This window comes from Mauremys mutica, chromosome 9 (assembly GCF_020497125.1).
Source record: "Mauremys mutica isolate MM-2020 ecotype Southern chromosome 9, ASM2049712v1, whole genome shotgun sequence".
In the NCBI taxonomy this organism is placed as follows: domain Eukaryota; kingdom Metazoa; phylum Chordata; order Testudines; family Geoemydidae; genus Mauremys; species Mauremys mutica.
In genome coordinates, this window is record NC_059080.1 from 56,721,221 (window position 1) to 56,739,786 (window position 18,566).

General features: G+C 42.4%; 2 protein-coding genes across 6 annotated transcripts in view; one reads left to right on the top strand and one right to left on the bottom strand.

Annotated features, from left to right (window-relative positions):
* Window positions 1-4,682, bottom strand: part of KCNJ13 (potassium inwardly rectifying channel subfamily J member 13) — a 31,127-nt gene extending 26,445 nt beyond the window's left edge. The window contains exons 1-2 of one of the 3 annotated variants that reach the window (XM_045030283.1): window positions 4,641-4,678; window positions 3,127-3,236 (exon numbers count right to left, since the gene is read on the bottom strand). The gene's annotated coding sequence lies outside the window, so the exon portion shown is untranslated. Of the gene's footprint in view, window positions 1-3,126; window positions 3,237-4,640 lie in introns of all 3 variants that reach the window. The other 2 variants (XM_045030285.1, XM_045030284.1) reach the window with 2 other exon arrangements.
* GIGYF2 (GRB10 interacting GYF protein 2) overlaps window positions 1-18,566 on the top strand; it is a 165,959-nt gene that overhangs the window by 94,298 nt on the left and 53,095 nt on the right. For all 3 annotated transcript variants that reach the window (XM_045030279.1, XM_045030280.1, XM_045030281.1), the window contains exons 8-15: window positions 1,283-1,462; window positions 11,657-11,874; window positions 11,969-12,131; window positions 12,217-12,417; window positions 12,737-12,927; window positions 13,928-14,087; window positions 17,176-17,342; window positions 17,778-17,869. In XM_045030279.1, coding sequence (XP_044886214.1) covers window positions 1,283-1,462; window positions 11,657-11,874; window positions 11,969-12,131; window positions 12,217-12,417; window positions 12,737-12,927; window positions 13,928-14,087; window positions 17,176-17,342; window positions 17,778-17,869 — 1,372 coding nt within the window. The remainder of the gene's footprint in view (window positions 1-1,282; window positions 1,463-11,656; window positions 11,875-11,968; window positions 12,132-12,216; window positions 12,418-12,736; window positions 12,928-13,927; window positions 14,088-17,175; window positions 17,343-17,777; window positions 17,870-18,566) is intronic.

Here is an 18,566-nt window from a genome sequence, read left to right on the forward strand (position 1 = left end):
ACATGGAAAAATGAACCTACCTTTTTCACACCACTAAAATTTGATACTTTTTTATAAATATCAAAACACATCCAGGTTAGCATGTGCTAATAATAGTAGGAAGTTAGTGTGTCACATCGATATGGCTCGTAAGAATTCTGAAGTTAACAGGACAAAACAGAATACAAGAAATACATGATGCAGAACAGTGCTTAGATTAGACATCCTCAAACTGGTTGGAGGAGTGTTGTGCTCGAGACTGTAAATTACTAGAAGCACATAGATACTCAGTCTTGAATTGAAATGGCCCAGCGCTGTACCTGAAAGCTGTGAGTCTGTCTGAATATTTGAACCACTACATACACATTGGGGTAATCCTGCATCAAATGCCCATGTGGATACCTTTGTGTAAAACTTTACACCAACTATTTTTGGATATATTGGTATTCGCCAAGTATCTGTGTTCCTATTTTCCTGTGCATTTTAAATGTTTCCCTAGTTCAGATTAAGGATGATTGGTCCCAGATCTACCAACATTTTATACCCTCTTTGCCAGTTTCTTAAACTTGAGTATAGTTACTCCTCTCCTCATTGCCTCACCCACAGCTGTCAATCTCATTTTCAAATCTCGTTCATCCAAGAGCCAGATAGGGTAATGGAGATACAGCAGTATTTTTTTTGTTCAGCCCATAATTCTACAATGACACTCTCAAATTCACCAATACTATATATTTGCACCAAAAAGGTTATAGATAAATTATTCTGATAAAAGGTGGTTTTATAGCCTCCCCCCCGAAATAGATTTTGTGTACATATTGTGCAACTAACAATTAATCGTTTTAATTTATATTAAAAATAAATACGTTTACAGTGCTTTCCTTCTCTTGCTTATCTTCATTCCAGTTTTTTCTCTAGCATGTAATGTCTTTTCATTGTTAATCCAATCTCTCCTCTCCCTCCACATACTTTTCACTGTATTTTCATTTTTGCCCTTATTTTCCATATCCCCTGCTTAACCTCTGCTTCTCATCTTTGCCTTCCTCCCAGTTTCTTCCTCTTCCCTTTCCCTTGTTCGTTCCTTCACTGCTCCTTGCTCACCCCCATGAATCTCCATTCCTCTTGGTCTCTAAATGCATTGCTCCCATTGATCTATCCAAGCTTCACTTCTCAAATGCTGTTGGAGACTCTTGGGACTAGATGTTTGTTTCCTGTGATGGCTCCAGATACAAGTTACAAGCCATATGTGTTTCTACTGTCCTCAGATTGGACTGCTTGTTCATTTATATGCTTGTTTTCTTTGCAGTGAGACCAAATTTTGAGGAAGGTGGGACGACAACAACAGGGAGGAAACACGAGTTTATTCGCTCTGAGAGCGAGAACTGGCGCATCTTCAGGGAGGAGCAAAATGGGGAAGATGATGATGGAGGCTGGAGACTGGCTGGGCCACGAAGGGATGGTGAGAGGTGGCGTCCTCATAGTCCAGGTGAGAGGAGATCTGGAAAGGGAGACGAGCAAAGTAGTTGAAGGGAAAGGACAGTGAGTGATCAGGGACTGGAGGGCAAAAGCTTTATGGAAAAAGTAGGTAGAGAGGTTTATGCTATTTTGTTCACTAAACAAAATTTAAGTTTGTGCTATGGACTTTTAGACGGCCACAGTTCCAAAGTGTGTATTTAAAAAAAATTACACACGTGCATATGTCCTCCAGCCACTGAGCTTCATTTAAGAAGGAAACCAGATTTATTCTTTGAGTGTGTGTCATTGTGGATCCTACTGTAGGTGTATATGCACCTCATACACTCAAGATCAGAATCTTTTGAGTAGCATTGTCTGGGGTCACGCATACAGCTTATGCCTCCTTTTGCTCCCATGTGAGGGTATAAAGGTTGGATCAGCCTTGACCCTCCCTTAGTTCCCTCCTACTGCCTGAGGCAATGAGATGGAACTGGGCATGTGTCAGACCGGCTATGCTTCCTGGAGCTTCAAACTTAATTCCACATTAGTTGTGTTTTGTGATGATTCCTTCTTCACTTCCTTGTTTGTTTTTCTATTGATTTTAATGTTCTTGGAAAATAAAAGGCGGGGGAGAGACAGCAAGACTTCCTGTATACTCCATTGCATAGTAGGGCAAGGTGCTTTGCCCCAACCACCGCAGCAGACTCCAGGCCTTCAAGATTTAAGCTCTCTCTAACCTGTGAGGGACTGATCCGTTCATTGATGGTCATAATCCAATGCCTTTCCTGTTTGCGGGAAGAGTTTCATCCATAAGTATGTGATGTGTAAATCATTCATGTTGAGGACTGGTAAGTCAAGGGAAGCATGTCTCAAACTTCACTTGCTGGAGCAATCAATGTGTGTTACCTCAGATGCGAAGGAGCTTCCAACTCTAAGGTATGCAGGAGTGGTCATCCTGAGTGCCCATTGAAGCAGACATTACACTCAAGGTGGGGAGAAGAATGTAGGAAAGAAAACCTCCTTATGACACCAATGCATCAATACAATTGACTCCGGCAATCACTTGGTGCCAAAGTTGATGCTAGCCACCTGAATGTATGGGTGAAACTGAAAGAGAAGACTAAGCTGAGACCAGACATGGCTCAAAAATAGGCAAGAAGAAACACCACTTCTCTAAGGATAAGAACAAGTCCTTCACGAAAGAGCAGTGTCAAGAGCACAGACATTGCCGACATCGGTGTTTGCAAAAGTACTGGCACTGACACAGAATTCAGAACCAAGATATACCCCCACATGAAATCTGAGGGATCCCCCTCAAGGACAACATCAGCAAGAACACAGCACCAGGCACTGAAACCAGAGCAGAGACCTCATCCCTCAGTACTGCCATTTGAGGAATGACGTTACTTGTTAGCATCTCCTATCTGTGCGTTTTCTCTGGCTTTGAGCAGAGAGGCCTCCCCGCTACCATTCACAAGTTACTTCAGAGTTGTCCCAGGAAAACCTTACCACAGGGCACTGACCTTGCACAAGCATGAATGGCAACTGGTTGACCAGGACATGACCCATTCAGCATGCCACCATGGTCATACTGGCCCTATTGCCAATAGACTCTTTTTTTGTCACTGCAGACAACCCAAAATGCCAGAACTTTTGCTTTAGGGGAGGCCTGACTTCAGGATCACTACTCAATACCTTCCTTCTGCAGTGGAACAGGGGCTTGCTGTAGGCCTTCCCACTGATTCCCTTGATTCCCAGGGTGACTTCCGAAATTAAGAGACAAAGCCGCAGTCATTCTGGTGGTTCTGTACAGACAAAAGGAGATCTGGCTCACAAAGCCATTATAGTTGTTCATCCAGCTTCCAGGCCATAGAATCACAGCCATCTACTCCATCGAGACCTGAAATCGCGGCACCTGACTTCGTGGCTGTTCACTAGCTAAGCACCAAGGACAGACTGTTCCCTATAATTTCAAAAGTCCTATTTCAAACCAGGAAAACATCTATCAGAAGGACAAATTATTTCAAGTCGAAGAGGTTCTCGATATGGGCTGTCCAATATAATCTACACCCCGCTCAGGCCTTTATACTTAAGATCATTGACTACCCAACACATCTCAAGCAGGCAGGTCTCTTGCTCAATTCTACCAAAGTCCACCTTGCAGCAACTTCAGCTTATTACCTGCCTGTTAAGTCATGTGGGGACTTCTCTCACCTCATTGTAGTGAAGTTGCTGAAAGAGTAACTTCATACATATCCAGAGAACCCACTCCTGACTGGGATGTCAGTGTATTTTTGCTGACACTCTTTGAGCCTCTGTGAGTGCTCCCTGTACCCACCACACTCTGAAAACAGTCTTCCTAGTGGCTATCACTTTGATCAAAACAGCAAGTGAGCATCACTTGCTCATGGGTGACCCTCCCTGTACAACATTCCATAGGGACAATGTGGTGCTGAGACCTCCTCTGAGGTATGCCCCTTAACTAGTTTCAGAATTTCTCCCGAATCAATCGAAATTACATATTGACTTCCCAAAACTATATTTGGCATTGGGAGAAAAATTACACATACTATATGTATCCAGTTGTCACCACTGGATCCCATAGCCCACCCTCCATCTCTGCTGTTGGGTGTCTTTAGCTACCACCGGCTTTTAACTGAGAGGATCGTGATTGCTTCACCCATTAATGTCCTCACACAAGAGCTTGAGGAGTAACACGAACTGTGTGACCCCAGTGAATGCTGCTATTTTTAAAAAAAATCCAATCTTGTGCGCATGAAACACACGCGCACCTCCAGTGGCCTACACGTTGTTGAGAGCATCTCAAAGAACAAATGTTACTGTAGAGTAAGGAGCCATTCTTGCAATTACTACACACTCTTCTCCCCCCTCCATTACCCATTCCCTTGGAACTGCTATCTGTTTGTTTTAGTAGTTAGTCTAACCCTCAGGCTTATTACTAACACATTATCCGATGTTTTCTGTTACGTGGGTGGGGGAGAAAGAGTTAGTTTGTTATGGAGAATGATTCATCCTGTCCTTTTCTCAGACATACTGCTGCTTTGTTGCACAGTTCAGTTGTAATTAAAACTGCTAAAACAGCACCTCATGACAGTCAGATGTGAGGTGTTACCCAGGATAGGCTTGCACTCTAGGTGCACTTTTACCTAGTACCAACAAGTTACTCTTATAAAGAAGAACATACGGACCTTATGAAGTTAGAAGTTCAGAAGTTCATGTGTATGTCAAGAAGTTCCGTAGTACACAAACTCCATAGAAACATTCTGGAAGTTTCCTATAGTTCACTTATAAGAAATCTTATTGCCTGTTTGAATTTTGATCTGTTGTAGATTGCTGGCCAAATTAATTATAGGTTAATCTAGTCATAAATACTAGATAGATATAAAATCTATCATTCTTAGACTGCTTCATACTTTGAAAGATCCTCTAGCATTTGAGATGAAATTGCCAGACTCTTGACATGGAAGTGGATGAGTTAACAGGTATACCACAATGGTGTTTCAGCTCAGATGGCTACGGTTTTGTTTGAATTTTTCTCTTAATCAATAGTAGATCACAGGTCCCTGAAAACAGTTTTAATACATTCCTGTTTTTGTACTGAGCAATCAGTTTAAATTAACAATGGTTTAACCTGGTTCCACTTGCACATTTCAGAGTCTTTAGATATTACCAGCCATATGTGCTAAAAATAATCAGTAAAGCCCTCCCAACAACTTGCCTTCCTCCATTTATTTAGCTCAGCCTTTTCCTTTCAGAATTGCCTCTGCATATACCCACATGCTAGGATGTATGTACCAGACTCCCTTTTATGGATTTAAAACAGTGTAGAAAAGTGTCAGGCCATACTGCACATTAATTTATGTATGGCTTACTCTTGCACAGGATAAACAGCTGTCCCAATTTCTTTGTTCCTTTTGTTAATGAATAGTGGGTATTCAAAATCCAAATCTTGTTTCCTAATCTTATGAGTTTATTTTTTGTACTATTTTAAATACTTTTTTTATTGGTAGTTACCCAGTGAGAGGCAGTTGCCTAAGGTCTGCTTAGCTTTTGAGACTTCAGCCAGGCATATTGGGATCATGAAGACAGGCCAAAGTTACTGTTGGTAAAGCAGTCGTGTTATACCTATAGACTTATCTTTTAAGATCCTTGCTGAAATCTGCTTCATTGATTCTGAAGTTTTTAAGTGTCATGAATTCAGAATCGTAGGACTGGAAGGGACCTTGAGAGGTTATCTAGTCCCGTCCCCTGCACTCACAGCAGGAGTAGGTATTATCTAGACATGGGGTGGGCAAACGTTTTGGCCTGAGGGCCGCATTGGGTTTCCAAAATTGTATGGAGGGCCGGTTAGTGGAGGCTGTGCCTCCCCAAACAGCCAGGCATCTCCTGGCCCTGCCCCATATCCGACCCCTCCTGTTTCTTGCCCCCGACAGCCCTCTGGAACCCCTGCCCTATCCAACCCCCCTGTTCCCTGTCCCCTGACAGTCCCCGGAACCCCTGATAGTCCCCGGAATCCCTGCCCCTGACGGCCCCCCGGGACCTCTGCCCTATCCAACCCCCCCCCCCCCCCCCATTCCTGACTGCCGCCCCCCGGGACCTCTGTCCCCATTCAAATCCCTGTTCCCTGCCCCCTGTCCGCCCTGACCTCTATCCACAGCCCTGCCCCCTGACTACCACCCCAAACTCCCCTGCCCTCTATCCAACCCCCCCTGTTCCCTGCCCCCTTACCATGCTGCCTGGAGCACTGGTGGCCCAGAGCACCAGGACAGGCAGCTGCACCGCTCGGCTGGAACCAGCCGTGCTACTGCGCAGCACAGAGCACTAGGTCAGAGCACTGCCCCAGGAGCTCGTAGCCCCACTGCCCAGAACATTGCGTCAGTGGTGGAGCGAGCTGAGGCTGCAGGGGAGGGAGAACAGCCGGAATGAGGCCAGGGGCTAGCTTCCCGGGGCAGGAGCTCAGGGGCTGGGCTCGAGGGTCGTGCGGGCCATAGTTTGCCCACCTCTGATCTAGACCATACCTGACCGGTGTTTGTCTAACCTGCTCTTAAAAATCTCCAATGATGGAGATTCCACAACCACCCTAGGCAATTTATTCCAGTGCTTAACCACCCTGACAGGAACTTTTTCCTAATGTCCAACCTAAACCTCCCTTGCTGCAATTTAAGCCCATTGCTTCTTGTCCTGTCCTCAGAGGTTAAGAAGAACAATTTTTTCCCTCCTCCTTGTAACAACTTTTTATGTACTCGAAAACTGTTATCATGTCCCCTCTGTCTCTTCTTTTTTCCAAACTAAACAAACCAAAATTTTTCCCTCATAGGTCATGTTTTCTAGACCTTTAATAATTTTTGTTGCTCTTCTCTGGACTTTCTCCAATTTGTCCACATCTTTCCTGAAATATGGTGCCTAGACTATTTGAAATAAAGTTCTTTATCATAAAAGACCTTCACGTCACCCTTACCACAGTTGGATCAGTGCGCAGTTTTCTCTCCCTCTCCTGGAGATACTCTGTCTTGATGGTCAGCCTCTCTGTCGATCTCTAGATTTCCAGTCCCAGTCTCTAAGGACTCCTCCCACTAATGCACTGCCATGGCTTTCCAACTATTCTTATTGTTCAACAGAATCCGAAGAGAGCACCAAGTGTCATACTTCAGAGAGTCCAGGGCTTCCTCCAAATCCCATTCTTGCACTCTCAGACAGCACTCTGAGAAGAGTAGAGCCAGAGATTGGAAAGCATGATGGAGACACAACTGGGTTCCAGCACCATATCCATTTCCTCATTGGCTGTATTTGATGCCTTGGGGGATGTCCCGGGCATCAAGTTGAACATCTCTGCTCCCTTATAGAAGGGAGGCTTCTCTGTACAGTTGTGAGAGGTCTTTTATTGATACTGATCAACCTGCTGACACGGATTAGCAGACCTAGCTCGACCAGCTTCAGAGCAACGAGCGACCTTGGAGGTGGAAGACCAACTTCAGAAGATTTTTTCCTTGTTTCCTTTGAATACATCATTCTCATCACCAGATGAGGTTCAGGTACCTGAGTTGTCTTCCCCTGTACCTGATGGCTTCAAAGTCTACAAAGAGCTCCTTAGAAGAATGGCAGCTTCTCTTCATAGAATTCCCAGAAGCTCATTGATATTCTGCACCCAGCTATGGCAGGAACGGTAGCCCTTTCTATCAGTGAGGTCATTTTGCAGCCCATCAAGACCTTGGGCAAACCCTTTCATCAGTTCCACCAATGGCTAAAGGTACTGAATGTGAATATCAAATTCCATCCCAGGGGCTTGAGTAGGTTTATTCAGAACCTGTGGTAGGTTCACTAGTTGTAACTGCAGTAAATGAGAGAGACTGTCAAGGGTGGGCCAAAGTTCTACCCCCACAGAAGGGAGTGCACAGAAACTAGACCTTGTTGGGGGAGAGATGTATTCAGTGGTGAGATTACAGTGCCACATTGTCAATCATCAGGCCTTATTGGACTAGTATGACGATTCTAATGGGGAGGCAACATCTCCGTTTGTGAATAAATTGCCAGAAACCTCTAGGGAACCAGTTCCAGTCTCTTGTCGCTGAAGGTTATCAGGCCTTTCAATCAGCTCTGCAGGCTTCCTGGGGTGCAGTAGATTCAACAGCCAGAACTACGGGCAACACCGTGACAGCAGTAATGATCCGCTGTTATTTGTGGTTGCAGTTGTTGTGGATTCCTGCAGAAGTACAGCACAGGATTGAGGGCCTCCTTTTCAAGGGCTGTGCTTTATTCTCATCCAAGATGGATGAGGCTTTATACGCAATAAAGGATTCTAGAGCAGTCTTAAGTCTGTAAGCCTCTACATGCTGGCCACACAGGGTACGTCTATACTGCAATAAAAAACCCGCAGCGACAAGTCTCAAAGCCTGGGTCAGTTGACTCAGGCTTGGGCTGAAGGGCTAAAAATTGCAGTGTAGATGCTTGGGTTGGAGTCCAGGCTCTGAGACCCACCCCCATTATGAGGTTTCAGAGTCCAGGCTCCAGCTTCAGCTTCAGCCCCAGCCCAAACATCTATATTTCTGTTTTTAACAACGCAAGTCCGAGTTAGCTGACCTGCGCCAGACATTGTCTTTTATTGCATTTGCAGACATACCCAAAGAGGACAAAATATCATTCTCAATACCAACCGAGACAGCAGTTCTGCCCCTACCAGTAGCCTGATGTTCTAAATGCCAGCAACAGTCTCAGGAGTCTTCTGTCTCCCACCACCTCAGTCACGTCACCCAGGCAATGACAAGCCTTAAAGCAGCATGTTTGACTCCTTTTTTCAAGGACAGCATGCTTACCAGTCCAGACCTTACTGGTCTTTCCCCTCCTTTTGGTTACAAGCTATCCCATTTTTTGCATGCATGGCAGTCCATAACCTTGGACAAGTGGGTGCTAAACACAGTGGAATTAGGATATACCCAGCAATTTTTTCTATCCCCAATCCACCCCCTTTCCAGTCCCTTTTCAGGGACCTCCCTCAAGTTTCTGTACTAAGACAAGAAGTGTAGACTGTTATTTAAGAGTTGTAGAAGTGCCACCTCCTTCATTGAGGAGGGGATTCTAGTCCCAATACTTTCTAATTCTCAAAGCCAGAGGGGGAATCAGACCCATCCTAAACCTTTGGAACCTATACAGATAAAGTTCCGTATCATGTCCCTGGCTTCTGTTGTCCCTTCCCAGTACCCCTGAGACTGACATGCTGCCTTTGACTTACAGGATGCCTAGTTCAGTGTTTTTCTTCCCAAAACCATGTATATGCAAGGATGAACAAATGCTGAAATTTTGGGTGTGCATCAAGCTTTGACTTTTTATCTGCACTGAACAAAGCCCTTTTGGGTTTCTTCCTAGATTTTTGTTTTCTATGCAAAACAAATTATAGGTCATCCTGTTATAGCACAGTGACTCTCAAAATGGAGTACCAGCTGAATTACTTTATTATTTTATGCTGCAAAGGGCATAGCACCTCCTGAGAAGTTGACAGCACACTCATCCAGAGCGCATTCAGCCTCCATAGCGTTCATGGGAAATGTCCCTATTGTGAACTTCTGCAGGAATAGCAACATGATCCTCTGTCTTATACATTTTACTAGACAGTATGCAGTATCACTGTATCAAGAAAGATGGGAATGTAGGAAAAACAGTCCTTGCAGTCCGTTTTCCAATGAGACTCCAAGCTCCACTGCCTTGCATAATTGGGAGTCTCTTACAGTGTATGCAGGCACTCCTGAGAGGAAAAAATGGTTGCTCAACTACTTGTAAGTGTTGCTCTTTGAGATGTGTTGCATATGTCCATTACGTGACCCATCCTTGTGCCCTAATTAATCAGATACTATCACTTGGATTTTGGTGCAAAGGAACTGAAGGAGGGGTGGAGTGACTCTGCCCTTTATATCCTCCGTTAGAAGCACAAGGAGACGGGGGATGGGAAGGGCTGCCTGTACGTGTACTGCTAGGGAAAACTCTCCTGAGCTGATACACAAGATGTGCACACACACCTACAGAGTAATGGGCATATATAACACATCTTGAAGAACAGTTTTGAGAAGGTCACTGTTTTTTCCTTGTGTTTCTATTTTGCTGTCATATCTAGTATTGTTGGTTCTTCACTGAATGGAATTTCCTTCTTCTTATAGTTAAGACATAGTTTTAGTTCAGTGTACATTTGCCATTTAGTTGTTTCACGCAGGTTTTCATTCCTCATCATTTTAGAGGGACTTTCAAGTTTTGGAAATTTCCTTAATCTTATCAGGATGTTGGAATGTTTTGCTTTAAATTCTGTAAAAATGTTCACAAATAATGCAAGAATTCAACACAAAACATGCTGCCTCTTATAATTTGTACATTTTCTTAGTTTACCATTTAGAAAAATGTTTTTATGGTTCCTTTACAGTTACCTGTATGTTTTAGGCCTCATCAAGAGTGTTAGGACTTGCTACTTTCCATCAGAAAGGATCTGCCAAAGAAATATATTTATTAAAGAGAAAAATATCTGTTACTGGAGTTCTCTGAAATATATTTACCCCATTAATCCATACTTATTGAATCTACATTTTTGCTTAAGCATTTCTAGAGATTTTAATCCAGAATGAAAAGTTCTGAGGGAACAGGCTCTAAATTCTTTAAAAACTCTTTTATCAGAATCAGAAATAAAATAGAAAGAACAGACTTTTGCATATCAGTACTGTAAAGGTTGTGTCAAAATATTAATTGGCTATATTGCACAACCCATCTAATATGTTTTAAAGACATAAGCAGAGCATATTAAGCTATATATCTAACCAGAAAAATAGAAATAGAAAATATATATGCAATGTGGCTGAGACGATATTGGAGCCTCACCCTTTGCATTTCCTTGTTAAAATGTAATTTTAACAGCTCCACCTTAATTTTCACTGACTATTGTTTACATTAAATTTCCTGGATTTATAAATTGAAAATAAAGAAAAATAGATTTTGCTTAATGGTGTTAGCACTTAATTGGGCAAATTTAAAAATTGATACCTCATTGAGGTGAATGGAGATGGGAGGACTGAGTTTTCCAGCTTATTTCCCCAACTGAATTTGTTCCAGGCAACAGCTGTTGTGAGGTTCTAGTCAAAGTACATGGAGAGAAGGAATGTGACAAAGGTGGAGGGGGCTTTGCTAGATTTTAGCAAAATGTCCTCTGAGTATGCTCAGAAATAAGATAAGATTCAGAAGTAAACTTTTTTATTTCATCCTCCCCTCATCCCACAGACTAGCATGCCAGGTTTCACGATACCATGACTCAAAAACTGACATCCCCCATGGTGGTTTGGGGGGCGGGGGATCAAAGCAAAGGAAGCATTCTTCATTCCATCCTTAAATATACCAGTCACTGATGGCTAGTGTAGTTATCCTACTGAATCAAATCATGCCTAATTTTGTAGGTCTCATTTTGGTGCTTTGTCTACGTTTCATGACATGTAACTCCTTCTTAGGCTAACTGTTTTTTTAACAGTGACTTCAGATATGGGGCTTTATAAATGGAAATACTCTAAGAACTCCAGCTATTTTTTCTTTAAAATGCCCATTGACAGATGGATTGTATCCTGTAGTGGTAGTCTGAATTTTTGTCACAATTTGTCCTCTCTTTTCCCCTACCCCATCATCCTTCCAAATAAGTTTTTGTCCCGTGAGACTGCCTTGTAAAGTTACTTTCCCCCTCCTTTAGATGGTCCTCGTTCTGCAGGCTGGCGAGAACCTATGGAGAGACGGCGAAGGTTTGAATTTGATTTCCGAGACCGGGATGATGAGCGGGGTTACCGACGAGTGCGGTGCGGCAGTGGCAGTATGGAAGATGACAGGGACAGTCTCCCTGAATGGTGCTTGGAAGATGCAGAAGAAGAAATGGGAACATTTGACTCATCTGGGGCTTTTCTCTCATTAAAGGTGAGAACCTTCCTTGCATCCTGTATATGATGTGAATAGATTTCCTGTTGTGGCAAGTAGTCTGTAAAGTTATTTGTGTTTGTTGTGTCTATAGAAGGTTCAGAAGGAGCCAATCCCTGAGGAACAGGAAATGGATTTCCGACCTGTGGAAGAAGGTGAGGAACCTTCTGACTCTGAAGGGGGTCATGGTGAAGAAGCCAAAGAGCTTGAAAAGACAACCAAGAGGGAGGGGGATAAAAGAGATACAATAACTGCAGGTAAGAATGATTTCTTAGGTATCAATAATACACTGCATTCTTAAATTTCAACCTCCTAAATTAAACCAAAACCTTCAAATGTTAGAGGCAGCAGAAGAAGCAGTCAGAGCATCTTCGCCGTCTACCCGGTCAGGTACTCCTCCAAAACTCCAGCCACAAGAACCACTACAGGCCAGTCTATTTGAGCGGAAGGAAGAGTGTGTCCGAGAACGAACAGAAAAAATGGAAGATAAAGAGAATCAAACGGCCAACACTCCGCCATCCAAAGTGCCCAGTAGAGGAGAAGGTAATAGACTGAGATGCATATGACGTTTGGTGGTATCCCTGGGAGGACGTAGTGGTTAGATTATATCTTCAGAGAGATGACAAAGGTGTGTATTTGGGGCAGAAAACTTGCTGAGTTAATCAGCTGCTCTCATAAGGTTTGTTGAAAGCGCTTTCAATTTTTATTAAATTGGCTGGAAGAGCTTTATTCTAGTGCTTACAGGTTACTGTGTGTTATCTTTCTCAAACGTTTAACTTTGTAAGAGCCATTTTCCTATGATCTGTATGTATGTTGTATGTGTCAGAGGAATTTCATGGCCCACTTTTAATTCTTTCTCTAGATCTGACTCCTGCTGTTCAACCTTTGCCACAGATCTCTCCAGCTACAGTTTCTCCTGTTCATCTTTCTCCTCCTCTTTCCAATACAAATCCTGCTCTAAAGCCACTTCAGACATCAGTCTCAGCTGCTCCAGGCATGGGCAACATTCCTGCTGATCCAGATGATGAAGAGGGTCTCAAACACTTAGAGCAGGTAGAATTTCTCTAATTTTTTAAAATTCCTCCTCTCTTTACAGAATATCAGACAATGGAAAAACACTGAATGAATGAGCCATTTCTGATGGAACTATAAATAAAAAACAAATAGAGTAACGTAACTTGTAAAGTCCTTTGTGGGCAATAGTTTTTCAAGTCCTTTCATACTCAGGCTACTTCTGTGCTATAGTCATTATGTTGAGAAAAAAATCAAAGCATGTAGTTCAGTTTCTTAATATTGGAGGTTCCCTCTGGCACTGTTTGCTTCCAGTGGAGTTCAGATAACAATTTATTCCTTTAACAAATGTCAGAAGTCGAGTCATAAATCTGGCAATCAGTAACCCTCTCTCACCAGTATAATCTGTTACTAGAGATTCTGTTCAGTAATATATCATGAATTAACCAAAGTTTCATAGCCTTCAAGTAACAAATAGACTTTCTGTATGCCCAGATCATATGATGGAGTATTTTAGAAGTCATGTAAGACAAAGTTTCAGATAGGCATGTTTTGCTTGTCATGATGTAAGCGGCATTCTGTAACAGCTGAATAAAAGGGATCAAAGTCTAGTCTAGTGATTAGTAGTAGATGAGACTTCTTCCATTCTAGTATATCCATTTCTGTGTTCTGTTCCTGACTCTGTCATTGGTTGTAGGAGATCCATTGGGCAAATCCCTTTTAATATCTCTTTGATCAGCTTATCTATATGTAAAATGTGCACAATATCTAACTGTCAGGGTTATTGAGAGACTTCAGTGTTTCTAAAGCCATTGGAGAGACTTGCATAGAGTTATTGTAGAGGTGTGGAGTACATTATTAAAGGTGCAGTTCTCCAGTCTGTTAACCCCCTTGTAGCCCACCAAATATAGGTTTTGAGCTTTCTAGTCCTGAAGTTTGTGATGGACACCAGGCTATTTGGTTAGTTTCATCTTATGCAATCATGTGTGCGCAGTAATTGTAATACAGTATTTTCTAGCATGTCTCTTGCTCTCTACTGCAGCAGGCAGAGAAAATGGTGGCATATCTGCAGGACAGTGCATTGGATGATGAGAGACTAGCAGCAAAACTTCAAGAGCACAGAGCAAAGGGTTCCTCCATGCCATTACTCCATGAAGCCATGCAGAAGTGGTACTACAAGGATCCTCAAGGAGAAATTCAGGGTAGGTCTGTGCCCTTTCCACTTCCTCTTTTGTGTCACAGAACTGTTAAGAGACGTTCACAACAAATTTATTCAGTACCCAAAATGTACTAAAATAGAGCTGTGCTACTGTGTAGGGAGAAGAGCCATTGGTGCAGGGATTTCACAACTCTAGTGAGAGAGATTTAGAAGAGCTATCCCTTTACCCAGTACATCCCATGCTCTGTAGATTGCCTTATGGCTCATTAGACTCTTCTATATGTTTAGGTTAAGATAATTTAAGATAATTTAAGATTTGTTCTCTTACATGTCAGTAGCTAATCGGACCTCCTGATACCATGGGACTGAAAATCTATAGATGCTTGCATGTTTTAGCTGTCAATATTGGAAAATACTCCATAGACTTGCTGTGACACACAAAAGATAGATTTCCTGACATCAGTGTCCCCAGACAAACTCCTGAAAGTTAAGATATCTCCCATCATCTGTGTATTGAAGATGTAGAAACAATGCCATTAAGCAAGAAATACTGTGTAAGTACTTTATTTCCCAAAAGATAAATGGGGATGTGAGAGCTGCACTTGATCTAAATTGATCAACATACTTGAGGTGGAAAAAGAAGTTCATAGTAGAGGAAATCTCTGTAAGGAACGTACTGATATCAGTAGATTTTAAATTTAACACACCAGCACATAACCCAATTGGGAGAGTCATCCCATTTACCTGCATTTCTGCTCTCTCATGCGATGCTTCAAGTCCCAGAGTCTTTACTAAAATAAGAATGAGGCTGGGGGCACTCCCATGGGAGTTGGAAATAGGCATTTGACTATTATAGGACACCTATGTATCGGAGATCTCGTGAGGAAAACAGTTCATGCAGGGCACTAAGCCACCATAATCTTCCGGCAATAGCATGGGTTTCTGGTAGGGATGTAAATAGCGTTTGTTTAAACTTTTACTTTAAAAAACAAACTATTAATATTTTACCAGTTAAATGTTTAACCATTAAGGAGTTCACAACATAGGCGGGGAACTAGTGGTACGGGTGTGTATGTGTGCTGCAGCACACCTGTGTCTTACACAGGGTCCTGGCTGCCTGGACTCTGGGTGCTGGCAGACAGTGGAGTTTAAACGTTAACCGAATACATTACCAATAAGACTGCTTATTGGTTAACCGGTTAACATTTTACATCCCTAGTTTCTGGTCAATGTGGAGAACAGCCACCTGTTTCTAATACTGAAGGCTCAACACCTGAAAGTAACTCTGGACACAGCCAAAGATCATGTCTTAATTTCCAGTGACATGCAACTGAAAATTGCTGACTTATTCAAAAGTCAACTACATCTTGATCAATAGTAAGCTTCTTAATGCAGCTCCAGGACATGCTAGTATTGTGTGGGCAAACTCTCTAGTGGGCCCATATCAACCAGGTCACTAAAGATTTCTACACCCTTTCTAACTTTGCCCCATTCTGTGCCACTGCAGCCTTTATCAATAGTTATACCAAAGATGTATCAATAACTGGTCATGTCTCAGAGGCTTGCAATCTGTATAGAGTTCTTCAGTTAATACTGCTTCCAGGGATCCCACTCACTCTTATGAACATCTTACTGTACAGGCCATTAGTATGCAAAGGTCTAGAGAGGGTCAAATGCCTAAGTAGCTAACCTAATTTATTGTGTGCAGTTTTGCAAACTATCTACTTTGGGTAGATTTTTTCCAAGAGTGGTCTGTGCCAGCATCAGAGGTATTGCTTGCTTTCAAGCTTCTAGGGGTGATAGGAAACACCTCTGTGAAGTTTCTGGACATAAAGGGTATAGGGAAGGAATTTCCCAGGTGAGCTTATTAATATTTTTTCCTTTACATTTGCTCATATGGTAGAGCCTAGAGGCATCAATCTGTCTTAATTTGAGCTTGATACTGTACATACAACGAAATATCAGTCCCTGACCCAAAGAGCTTGCACTCTAAGCAAAGAGTGAATATATTCTCTAAATATGCCAACTGTGCATGGTTCTCATTCCTGGGTCTGAGGAATGAGTTCCCTTGTTTCTAAAGGTGTTTAGACCGATGAGGTCCATGATAGTGGAGCAGAGTGCAACTCAGGCCCTTGCTCGAATGTTGCTTGCCACCTACTGCCACAAGTACATGTTGCCCTCTGAATGATTGGGAGTTCCTCCTTGACTGAAGTTGGAAAAAGCTCCTGTGGGAGGCTGTGCCATATTGGCTATTGGAATCTGGTGAAGAGCTGGACCATTGAGTATAATTCATCGTTGTTTGGATTTGGCCTCTAAAAAAGAACACTGTCCAGCTTTTCAGGTGTTTTTCTTTTGGGATTTCTCTACAGGAGAGAGAATCCTCCACAGAGGGGAAGATTACTTAGTCTGTTGTTCTGCTTCTCTGAAGACATCCTCTTCCAGGATTCTTACTAACCTTCTGTTCTCTCCTCACGTTGGAGGTTACCTTTTTTCAGGTGTATTTCTCTGCATATTTTTGATCTGACATTGGCTATCTTTAATGGTTTTGTGAGGGTTTGTCTCCATTGCATTTGAAAGAAGTGACTGGAATGTTCAGTGGGTAGCATTCATACTGAGTAGGCGGGGAAAGTACCGCTTCCAGTGGGTGGGGTCCTGCCTCTTTACACCATTACTTTCAAAAATAAAATAGTCTTCAGATCTGAGGGAATTCTGACAGTCTTCTGCTAAGAAGCTAAAACCCAGGAGTTAGAATCTTACAAAATATCTTCAGAGAAGCAGAATTACAAGGTAAGCAATTTTCCGTTTCCTCCACCTTGCTGCTACTAAAATATTATCCCAAACTGTGTAAATTATACAGAAAAATGGGGTATAAGTTGCACCATATAAATTATACACATTACCTTTATTGTCAGAAGTGCTGAATTAACTCTGTTATTTGAAGGAACAGATCTAGGATCTGGAATAAATGTGCAGTCCCATAAGTCATTCAGAACAGTAGAGCAAGGCGGACTTGGAATTCAGGAGCCACTGACGTTTAGATATTGTATCTATTTTAAGAGTTCCATGCTCTTGGTTCCCTACACACTGAACTTGACTTTTGTGTCTTCCTGTATTGGTTGGTGGTATTGCAGGTCCCTTCAGTAACCAGGAGATGGCAGAGTGGTTCCAGGCTGGGTATTTCACTATGTCCCTGTTAGTAAAGAGAGCATGCGATGAGAATTTCCAGCCACTTGGAGACATCATGAAAATGTGGGGCAGGGTTCCCTTCACTCCAGGTCCAGCACCACCTCCACATCTGGTAAGCACTTGACAATCATCATAAGTCAAACAATGATTTTTTTTTAAATGAGAAATGTTATTCTTTGAGTACTGTCATAAATCCTTGATCTTGGAAGTTCATGTGTTCTCAGCATCAAGTTTGGAATCCTCTGGAAAACAGCAGTTCTTGGAGGAGAAGAGAGGGATCACTGCTTTCACTTCATTTTAAGCATATACTTACATGTTTTGTTATATCGAGGCATTAGAGCTTAGTCCTGATGTTTGATAAAAGCTGTGCATCTCTGTCTTTTCAACTACTGCACGATTTTTTGCATGGTCAGAAGTTTTGATCAAAATGCATTCTGATCTTTACATACTGATGGGTGTACCATTTGTCTTTTCCATCACCTGTTAAGAGCAATATTAGAAGTTGTAAATATTCACATAGTTAATAGTGGCTTATTCCCAAACACAGGGCGAGATGGACCAGGAGCGACTAACTAGACAACAAGAACTTACGGCACTGTACCAAATGCAGCACCTCCAGTACCAGCAGTTTTTGATACAGTAAGATCACCAATCTGAGATCTGCTAGTGGCTGTGTTCTGCTCTGCAGTTTTTAATAAGCTGGGTTCAGCTTCTGGACATTGTTTCCCTGGGAATGCTGCAACTCCAACAGCAGTGGCCTTACAACCTAGAGCTAGCTACCTCAGGCATACTTTATGGTGTTGTCTTATTCCTTAAGCAGTACATAATTACTCTGGTGATATATGTTTGCTCACTCGCGTGCGCCCTCTCTATAATATAGCAACTTGCTTGGTCAAAATGAATCCTGACCCTCCTTGCAAATTGTGTTTTGGGGATTTGGAGTCGGGTAGGACAGAACATCTTTGGTGTTGTGAGGCACATAGAAAACCCCATGCAGAGCACTCTTTTCGTCTGTTGACTCATTGTTTCTTGGAGATGCGAGGAACTATTGAAGACTGTAGCTTGATATCAATTTTTGCCCAGTGAGATGGGAATTGGAGTCCCTGGGGTCTGGCCCATTTCTAACAACTTGTATGGGAGGAGGCTAGAGTAAAGAAAGCAATTAGAGATCTGATAGCTTTTTTGATTGTGCTAAAGATTTATGCCATTTTCATGATCTTTGAATGATGGTTGTTAATATAGGATTGCTGATGTCAAGAGGTTTGTGATTGTAATGGGAATGTGGACATGACTAGATATTTTACAGCTAGCTGGACAATTACAAAAGTAGGGTTAG